This window comes from Plectropomus leopardus, chromosome 3, assembly GCF_026936395.1.
Source record: "Plectropomus leopardus strain MGB_pleo_1.0 chromosome 3, ASM2693639v1, whole genome shotgun sequence".
Taxonomy (NCBI): Eukaryota; Metazoa; Chordata; class Actinopteri; order Perciformes; family Serranidae; genus Plectropomus; species Plectropomus leopardus.
The window spans coordinates 37,287,501-37,298,102 of NC_142178.1; the positions used below are offsets into that span (position 1 = coordinate 37,287,501).

The 10,602-nt window shown below is 41.9% G+C and overlaps 1 protein-coding gene across 12 annotated transcripts in view; it reads right to left on the reverse strand.

Annotated features, from left to right (window-relative positions):
- Nucleotides 1-9,292, reverse strand: part of LOC121942442 (calcium voltage-gated channel subunit alpha1 Ab) — a 180,269-nt gene extending 170,977 nt beyond the window's left edge. For 10 of the 12 annotated variants that reach the window (XM_088074934.1, XM_088074933.1, XM_088074918.1 and 7 more), the window contains exon 1: nt 7,297-9,291. In XM_088074934.1, the coding sequence (XP_087931060.1) occupies nt 7,297-7,592 (296 nt within the window). In that variant the 5' untranslated portion in view covers nt 7,593-9,291. Of the gene's footprint in view, nt 1-7,296 lie in introns of all 12 variants that reach the window. The other 2 variants (XM_088074917.1, XM_088074932.1) reach the window with 1 other exon arrangement.
- Between the last annotated feature and the right edge of the window lie 1,310 nt (nt 9,293-10,602).

Sequence of the window (10,602 nt, forward strand, 5' to 3'; positions counted from 1 at the left end):
TTCATCATCTTAATCATCTCAACTTGTCAAATTTGCCACTTGGTAATGCTGCTGATGTCTATATAGGCCTGTTACTCGTTAGTATCCTCCAGAGTTTGTTGCTGATATTCTGAGATTTCGAGACAATTTAAACCAGGGCTGGGCAATATAAAGATATTATATCATACTGAGATATGAGACTATATATCATCTTAGATATTGGATATCTTTACATCATGATATGGAATAAATGGTGGTTTTTCCTGATTTTAAAAGTTTGCATTACAGTAAAGTGAAATACTTTTCACAACTTATCAGACACTTCTGTTTCCATACTTGCCTTTACCCGAGTAATCATTCCATCTATATAAATAATAATTATTGATCAGATGGAATTGTATTAGTATTTTTTTAAAGTACCAATAGTCATCCCTACAATATTGTCACATTAAAAAGGGAGTTTGGAATAAATAAATAAATAAATAAATTGTCATGTTCGATTCTGTCCCCCAGAATTGTGTATTGAAGTATAGCCTAAAAATATTGCAATATAATTTTCAGCCCATATCATCCAGCCCTAATTTACACCAATCAAATAAAATAGTTCATTTCAAAAATACACAGCCGTTTTCACACAAAATGTACAGTTTCTGCTCATTAAATGCATAGTCTTTTTCAAAAGACATTGGTAAAATACCTAGTATTTACGCTTATTTCCTTGTGCAGCAAAACGCAGTTAGGTTTTGAAAAAACGTCATAGTTTGGCTCCACATTCACATAGGAAATGAAATGCAGACTCCCAGTTAAAAGTCCAGGGTCTGTTGGACCCATCCACCCTAGAATTTCCAGCTCTTTATATTACACCATTACTGGCCGAGTTTCAAACTGATGCCATTCATACCGCTGCAAAAGCTGGCTCTTAACGCCAGTTTCTGATTAATGCACAAAACAAATGAAAATCTCATAATTTCCATTTGGTTTTTACATTGTTTTCCGCCATTTGAGGTTTTAGTCACATCATCTTGTTGGACTGTCTTATTCTGCAGTGGTTTAATGGCACATAACTGGAATAATAGTGCAAACAACTGTTTACCTCAATCTGCCAACTCCTAAACAATAGTGGATACGTATGCATTCACTTCTACCAATTTTGTACAAATTTTGTAAAAATGTATGCAACGTTTGGATCTTAACTTGGATTATGGCATTTTATGTTAGTATTTTGGACATTTTCTCTTCATTTTGCACACTAGTCTATGATAAACACTACTGCCACTACACTATCTTAATTGAATTAAATTGAGAGTGACAGAAGAGTAAGGACAAAACGGAGAGAGATGGAGAGAAGATGGAGGACAGGACATTTAAAGCAGAGTTGCAGGGGAAGAAGAGCAGTGGAGAGGAGGAGATGAAAGGAGTGTAGAGAGAGTGGGAAAGGGAATGGGGAAGTGCAGGCAGAGGGAGGGGAGGGAGGGGAGAGAGGTATAATGAAGTCCTCTGGGCCTCTGGTGGAAGAAGCCACAGCGCCTGCCAGCCAACACAGCCTGACTCTGTACAGATGGCGGCATGCTGGGATATGCTCAGTTCACTTTCAAAGCAGGAAGTAGATGTTCTTTAAATTTGGAAATGTTTTGCAATGAAAATCGCTTCTCATATTGAGTGAAAAACAGCAGAGATTCGGTTTTATGCTGATTCCTCACAGCGTGGTCTTAAAGAAATACATGAAATGACCACAACCTCTTATCACTGTACTACGCGGTGGCGGCATTTAATGTGTTAAAATTGGCACCAAGGAAACATCGCCATTTCTCAAGTTTAGAGAACAAAAGCCTGTGGTTCGGTTTAGAAAAAAGCATCATGGCTTGAGTTAAAAAAAGTACTGCTGTCATGTCATGAGGCATACATCATGTGACACATACTGGCTAGTTACAAAAGATCTTGGATTATAGTTCAAATATGTTTCTGAAAATATTTTAGGTGAGAAAAAGTGCAACACAGAACCAGAATCAGCACTGCTTCATTTTTAGATGGAGCAAAATTTACTACAGTTCATTCACACATACGGTCTCCATCGTTATGACACAAAGCGGGCTAAAAAATCAGGTTTCCAAAATGTATTTGTATGAAGAAGCTTTGTTCTGTATGTATATAATGTCCGGGTTATTGTTTAACTCATTAAAGTCCAATTTACAGCCTCCTTCTATTTCACATTTTCTCTATAAATCACATTCAGAGAGTAAATTCATTACAAGTTTTCCTGGTGGGATGAGTCACAATGAACACGACTGATTACTTTCACACACTGTTAAGTCGGTTTATCTTTGTTTGTTACAGCTTTGCTAAGTGGAGACTGGCAGCATCGGTTCTTAAGCTGTAGGAGTAAATGTTTTTTGCGATATGATTGCTAATTGTTTGATTTTCATTTTGCACCTGATTTTATTTCACAGCATTTGTGTATAAGTGCACTACACTGATTTATACTTTATGTTCCAATAACAGGCCACCGACCATTTAAAAACTCATACAGCAGGCTGGGTATGACAAAAATGAAAATCAATCAACTCCAACATAAGACGCCACTCTGATTCACACACTCGCCCTCACGCAACGACCATTAACATAACTAACACTCATCAGCAATGTGCATTTCTAAACTCGTGATTCTGAGGTAAAAAACAAAACCATTTCCACCTCGCAACCAACGTGAGCAAACCGGGGGGGAACGCTGTAAAGAGAGTACAAAGTCAGCTATTTTTGTGAGCTGATGGATTTCCTAACAATGTTTTTATTTCTGCAGAAAAGCCAAAACATTTTGGCAGGAAGTTGAAGAACCTTTATGGAGGCTCTCTGCCAAAACACAGCATCTCTCCCCTCCAATAAAGCCTCCGTTTCAAAACATGCGCTGGTCTCAAAACGTGCTTCAGTTGGTGACATTTGGATATCTTTACATTATCACACTCACGTTTCAGAATAAAATGACTATGAATTCTGTTTATATATCAATTTAACTGTTAGATTAGTTAGTTTGACTTTGCAGCAGCAGACAGGATATCTAAATCTGTCCATATTAATTTAAAATAAAAACAGATTTTTTGTGGTGGAATCTTTTACTTTTGAGGAAAACTGCCATTACTGTACAAGCTTCAGACTACAGGATGTTAAAAATACTAAGCATGCATTGGAATATGCACTATGAATTATCTGTTATGTGTTATGATTTAAATAAACAGAGGTCTGGTGTAAACATCAAGCATTTTTTGTTGTGTTTTCTGTGGCAAATTTCCAGTAAGCATTTTTTTTTTACAACACACAGTAAACACACACCACTATTACCACAATTTCTCACGCAGACACATGGACACTTGTTATGTGACTAACCTGACTCTCTCATCACTAATGTCTTTTTCATAGCTTAAACGTAAACTATGTTAGATTTAGGGGGATTTAGAGACTTCTAGTGGTGAGGACTGAAACCAGCTGAAACTTCTCCCGGTTAGAATTCCTTCCGTGTTCAGTGTTTAGAAGATTATAACCGGGAGCCAAATTATCTGCAGAGGTCTCTTATTCTCAAAAATACTCAATAAAACAGTTCCATGTAACAAATCAGCGTATCTCTGATGGTGTTCAGCATGTCAGTCCAAGTGATTTAAACCGGTAAAAACACAGAATAAAGCAGAGTCACATAAAAAAAAAAATCTGTTTTTCCAACCATACTTGTTACGGAGGGGCTGCTAATAACACTGGCACTAAACGTAATGTCCCTGTCCAGAGCCAGTGTTTGGTTTGTCCATTCCGGGCTACTGTAGAAACATGGCAGTGCAACATTTGTGACAACAGTCTCCATAAATGAGGTTGTGCTCCCTGTGTAGTTATAAACAGCTCATTCTAAGGTAATGAAAACACAATTCTTATTTTTTAGGTGATTATACACTAAAGAAAACATATTTATTATATTATATTCAATTTCTGCCAACATATCCCCCGAAATCCTACTCCCTGGACCTTTAACACCTCATGATATACAGACCTGAGATCAGCTGTTTGTCTTTGTGCATTCTCAGTTAATTTCGACAAAATGACTGAAGCTTCTTCTGGTTTTATGCCTCCAATATTTCGCTTTTCCATCAATTCAATCACAAGTTTAAAAAAAAGCCTTAAACCACATTTTTATAACAGTATGTAACTGTTCTGTTCCTTCTTTTACCTTTTGAAAATATCAAGATATATAGCAGTTTTCCCTGTTCTTATCTGCATTTTATAAGTCGTTGTAATTGGGAAGCGGTCTCGAGCTGAAATCTGTGTAAAAATGAACTCCTTTAATTTAAAGCGGCTGAACTGCCTGATCACCTCGTGCTGAAGTAGGAACTCTCATGAGCTTCGACGTACTGTAGCATCACCTTAAAAGACCCACAGGGAGGCACCTCACCACTCTCAATCTCTGCGCGCACGAACCGGCTGCAGTCACTGAACGAGTCGCTGCATCAGCGCCACTAATACTAAATGTTTGGTGGTTAAAGGACAGACTTTAAAATCACATCATTATTCTGTGGTATTACTGAGTTTTTGGTGGGTGGTAAACATTTGCTCATCTCTCAAGTACGTTTTCTCAATGTCTACTTTGGGTGGTGGTTTTCTACATTTCCCAAAATGCCCAAGTGAAAGCCCCCAAAAAGCAGATAAAAAGTTGTTGCATGTAGTAGGTAGGGAAATTTGGTAAAGAAAGTAAAAGCGATCTTAGATTTTTTTCTTTTCAATCTAGCTTAACGTTATCCTATGCATTTCAGCTGTTCAACCACACCCAAACTGCATTTTAGGTCACTGAGGTTCAGAAACTCTGTTTTTAGTGTTAACTTGGAGACAAGGAAAATGTTTTTTTAGGGGGATTTTGACATCAAAATGTGTGTTTAACCTTGCTCATAGGACTTTTTACATGTTTACACATTAATGTACAGTTAGTCACTGGGTCTGCTCCTTTTCAGTGCGTTAATGCACGACGTAACACGCAACAGTGAGGGCCGGGAAAGCTGTTTAAATGCAGAATAATCTGTCAGCCAGCGGCAACAACCACGTTACTGTCAGCTGACAAAAACAGAAACAATACAGCACAAAAGCCACGGTAGATGGCTTTAAAGTTAGCATTTTACATCGGCTGTTGGTTTGGCATGCTCTTGGCAGCGCTTCAAGTCTGTTTTTGCATTTTCATTTAAACTAAGAACAGTGGACTTTTAAAGGAAGAAAAAAACATACAAAAAGTGTTAACATATATGTTCTGGCCTGACTGCATTCTGGGTACATGAACCTGATCTTTACCCGAAACTGAATTACCAACAAAGTGAACAACTGCCTGTACTTCAGACCTCTAGAGGCCAAAAGCTCTAGTTGGATTGCACATTTGTTCAAGTATATGCATTAAACCACAAACTTAACCGAGACAATTAACTCTTTATGATAGGTCCTTCATTATTATGTCATTTTGAAGCCCCATCTTGCAGAGGAGCCCTGTGTGCATCAGAATGTAACTTAAAGACTTTTATGCTACTTAAGTCTACATAACGCTTACTCAGCACAGTATGTTACATTTGTGCATATCATATCAACGTTTTTAGAGTTATGTAGTTCTAATCACATGTATACGAGCTGACGAGAGGAGGATGGACAGTGTACGACCGAGGCGAGACACCTGACAAGCTGCACATCACTGATCAATCCAACTAACATCAAAACCTTTCCTTTTTTTTGAATTTTTCACTTAGAGATTGGCGTCATTTCCAGCTGCGACTGTGGCACCAAAACCGGATATTTTAATATTTTCTTAAACATAACCAGGTGAAGTTTGTGCCTAACAATAAACGCACACTAACAGCAGTATTCTTGAATCGTAGATAGATAGATAGATAGATAGAATATCCGTGGTTTGCAGAAATTTACACTTCCAATATTTGTTCTAGCAATTGGGATCGCTCACTTCATCTTATATTACTGATGGTTTTTATTCAAATTGCCACAAACTAACTGAAACCTGGGATGGTAGCTTTACCAAAAAAACCTTTTTGTTATCCCTGTACATTGAGTTAGTTCATCTATGACTGCTGTGGACTGTCGACCAGACAAAACAAGATATCTGAACATGTCTGGAAAAAAGTAGAGCAGTTTTTCATTGTTAGTTTTAATGACAGCCCAAAAGATTAATCAATTAAATGCCAAAATTATCAATGGATTCATCAGTAATGAACATAATCATTGGTTTCAGCTCTAATGTGTTCTCTGCTCTGTGTGTTGTACTTGAACGTGACAGGAAAAACGCACAGAGAATTACATTGGCCCCGCAGCCCTCTGGCAGGTTAATCCGGCCATGTGTTCAAATTTCCTGCCATCAAACTTCATTGCAGTTGCCAAAAATGTCTCATTGTGATGTCGCATTGTCTGCTTCCGCTTTCTGTCTATCTAATAAAAGTAAAAAAATGCCCAAAAAGTACTAAAACACACAACAAAATGAGCCTAAAACACATAGTTAATTGGATTTTGCAGGGATTTTTTTTTTCTTCGCGCAAAGACACTGTCTTAAGCAAGGCCAAATAAGAGGTCCAACAGCAGTGGACTGACCTGTCCTGACAATTACAGCTTTTTCCACTGCTGTCCTGTAGGATGAGCCACGGCCGCCCATATATGGTCAGTGGTAATTAGAGAGAGAGAAAGCGGGAGAGTCATTTCCTCTCCCTTCTGGTTGCATGGTGCTTAAGCCTTCATAATGCTGACATCAGCACTCAGCTCTCTGACTACAACTATAGCCCCAACACACACACACACACACACACACACACACACGCACACACACACTCAGGTCACTAACAGGTTCGAGCTAAATGCTGTATTCAAAATGCATCTTAATCACCAGCCACATGACTGTGATTGCTGCTGTCATGAGAACCGCCATCATCGTCAACATCACCTTTCACTCCATCAATGGCAGCTTTTATCAGGTGAGCCTGAGGCCAGCAGGGCTGGACACAGCAGCCAGAGTGAAGTCAAACCATGTTTTGTGTCATGTATCAATCAACACAGCAAAAAAAAAAAAAAAAAAGCCATCTCTCTCTCTCTCACACACACACACACACGCACCTTGAAACACACATCATGTTGACAACACTGCAAAAAGAAAAGAAAAAACATCACATAATGCAATGAAATTTAAAATAAAAATCACCACACCAACCACAACTTTCATGTAGGCTCCACACACACCAGGAGGCCACACCTCGCCAACCGCTCCAGCAAACACACACACAACCCCGGTACCTTGTCAGAGTGAAAGGATATGGCCATTCGGTGATCTTTTTGGCGTACTTCCTCACCAGGTTGTCTTCGCTGAAGAGGAAGAGGGAGCGGTTGACCGTTAGGCAGCTCTGCCGGACGGGTATGGGGTTGTACAGGGCCATGGTCCGGGCTCTCTGGGCCATCGACTGCTTGTACATCCGCTGCGCCCCGGGGGGCCCCCCTTGCCTGCTGCCGCCACGGCCGGGCCCCCCTTGTCCGCCGGCACCCCCGCCACCACCGCCACCACCACCTCCTCCTCCTCCATACCTGTTGGGTAGCTCGTCTCCAAAACGCGCCATTCTGCAGACACCAAACGCCAGAGGTTAGGAAGGAGCCGGGGGGGAACCTCAGAGTGACACCTCCACATGCCACCACCCCATCAGCCTCGGCTCCAAACACACATGCAGAACGGAGTTCCTTCTCTCTCTTTCTTTCTTGTCTCTTTCTCCTTCTATCTATCTGTGTCTCCTTCCCAGATCTTCAGCGCCGAGAAGATACCTCCATTTGTGTGTGGAGAGGGAGGGGGGAAGGAGGAGGAGGAGAGAAGAGGGGAGGGAGAGAGAGAGGGGGGAGAGGGAAAGCGCACGGTGCCTCTGATCGTGTGTTTGGAATATGAATGGAGAAAAGAGCGATGTTTTTATGTAATTTCTGGCAAATCAGTTCACTGGCAGGAAAAAAAAAGCACACGATTGGTTTTATTGGCGGGTGAGAAACTGTCAAAAAATGTTGTCAGAGCATCAGCGTTTTCTCTCCGTCGAAAAGCAAGGCATCCTGTTTTTTTTATTTTTTTTTGGTCGGGAAAAACCTCTCCAAGAGTGAGCCGGTTCTTGCATTTCAATTGGCAAACAGATCGATCATCTTGAATACATGCGATAAGGATGCATAGCTGTGCGTTGAAATAAATATTGCAATCATTTCCACTAAGTAGGCTACCCTAGCTGGAGACTGCGTCTTTTCCCCCCCTCTCAACAGCCTAGTGCATCTTGACAGGATCTGCAGTTGTCTTTTTTCCCCCTCCCCAGGTCCCCTTTTTTTCCTCTTGCGAGATAAAAATAGAAATAGATTAGAGTAAAATCTTTAATAATTCATTTATTCTTGTGCCATATATCCGCAATGTTTGATGTGGCACGGCAGATCCCTGCTGCTGCCACCTCTCACTGCCACCACGCCGCTCGGGTTACACGCAAACGCCAACCGAGGGGGGCTTCCCCAAAATCCGAGCCTGGTGACATTTGTTGATATTTGGTGATGGACGGTGCGGCATCCCCCCTCCTCCTCCTCCTCCCCCTCCTCTTCACCAAGGCGTCGGTCACTGATTTTGGGCGTGATTGCGCGCACTTGGAGACGAAAATACACCGGTCCTCAATCTATCAATTTACCCACTCCCCTGCCGAGAAAAAAATGTGTTGATAGAAATTAAAAGGAAAAAATAATGTCCACAACAATCATCTATAATCCAAGGTCTGGAGAACAAGAATCCCGGACGTGTAGGATCCGGAGGAGCAGAAAAAGACCACTGGGGGAGGCAGCATCATCACCATCATCAATTCGTTTTCGGAAAATACGACGCCGGCGGTGCGGTTGTGTTGTAGCAGCGGCTCGCATCTTCTCCGCCACCGGGCAGAAACCGTGCACCATCCCCGCCCAGCAGCATCGCCCCCGAGGCTCCCCGAACCAGAGAGAGGCGACCAGCCCCGCAGAGCTACAGCAAGTCCAGCGTCTCTTCTCCCTCTCTCTCTCTCTCTCTCTAGCTCTCTCTCTCTATTCCTCCCTCTCTGTTTTTTTCTCTTTCCTCCCTCGACCCCCCAGGGGGACGTGAACCAACACGCAGTCGGTCCGGAGGCAGTATATTCCCGTGGAGACCCAACCAGCCTTGGAAACGAAGAAACCCGACGAGCGGAGCGCTTCTCCGGCTCTCCTGCAGTTCAGTCAGCCGTCGGGGTTGAGCCGCGCGCTGAGCATCTGATGAGTCTGACGGGAACCGAGCGCCGCGCGCAGATCCGTGGCCAAGCCTTGCAGCGCACGACGCACGGCGCCTCCCCGGAGCCTCCCCCACTCCAACCCACTCCCCATAGCGCACGACGGAGATGTATGGGCGTTAGTTGGGTATGGCAAGGTACGGCAGCTCCCCTTAACCCTAAATCACTCTATATTTGATCTTATTATTAAGAATAAACATAGAAAACGTGTCAAATCAGGTCGGCCAAGAGACATCTCATTTCATGTGTTACCTGTGATAGTTTGGTGATCTATGTCTGTTTTTTTTCTTCACAAACTAAAAATACTGGTCACCAATGAAGCTGTAGACGAAAGCTCTCCATAGCTGCTTTAGTGAGGCCCCTGGAGGAGATGCCGCTCACAGGCTTCCTCTCATGTTCGCCAAGTGTCAAAAGCACCAACAGCACAGTCCAATTCGCCCCGTTCACTGTTTACTCAAACCCCTCAAGCCAAGCAGAAGGCTTTGCCATGAGCAAGGGGGTGGGGTGGGAGGCATATACAAGAAATTGTAAATGAATGCGGATTACAGTATGGTGAAGGTGAAAAACTGACTCACAAAATAGGAATCAGAGCCCAGATTTGGTCCCCATAAGTAGATCCTAAAGTTCTGTTTTCCCTTTTTTTATCTCCTACCTGACAGCATAGACCAGTGAACCTCAACTTACGACCCCAAACGTTTTCTCATTCACAATAAAAATGCAATGATTCACGCCGGGAATTGTTTTTGTACTTAATAAGGTATACATAAGGTGCCAGGGTGAGAGCCAGTGGAGGATCCCCACGCCCTCGACAGAGGATCCTAGCTAAGCTGCCAATGTCATGAAATCCAGGAAACGTCCTAAAATCCTAGAAATATCCTTAAATCCTAGAAATGTCCTAAAATCCCAGAGACATCCTAAAATCCTAGAAATGTCCTAAAATGGGAGAAATGTCCTGAAATCCTAGAAACGTCAACCGTCCTAAAATCATAGAAATGTCCTAAAATCCCCAAGACATCCTAAAATCATAGAAACATCCTACAGTCCTCGAATCATCCTAAAATCAGTCCTACAATCCTATAAATGTCCTAAAATCTTAGAAACATCCAAGAAATGGCCTAAAATCCAAGAAATGTCCTAAAATGGGAGAAATGTCCTAAAATCTTAGGAATGTCCCAAAATCCTATAAACATCAACTGTCCTAAAATCCTAGAAATGTCCTAAAATTCAGCAAACATCCTACAATTCTATGAACGTCCTAAAACCCTAGAAATGTCCTAAATCCTAGAAATATCCTAAAATCCTAGAAACATCCTAGAAATGTCCTCAAATC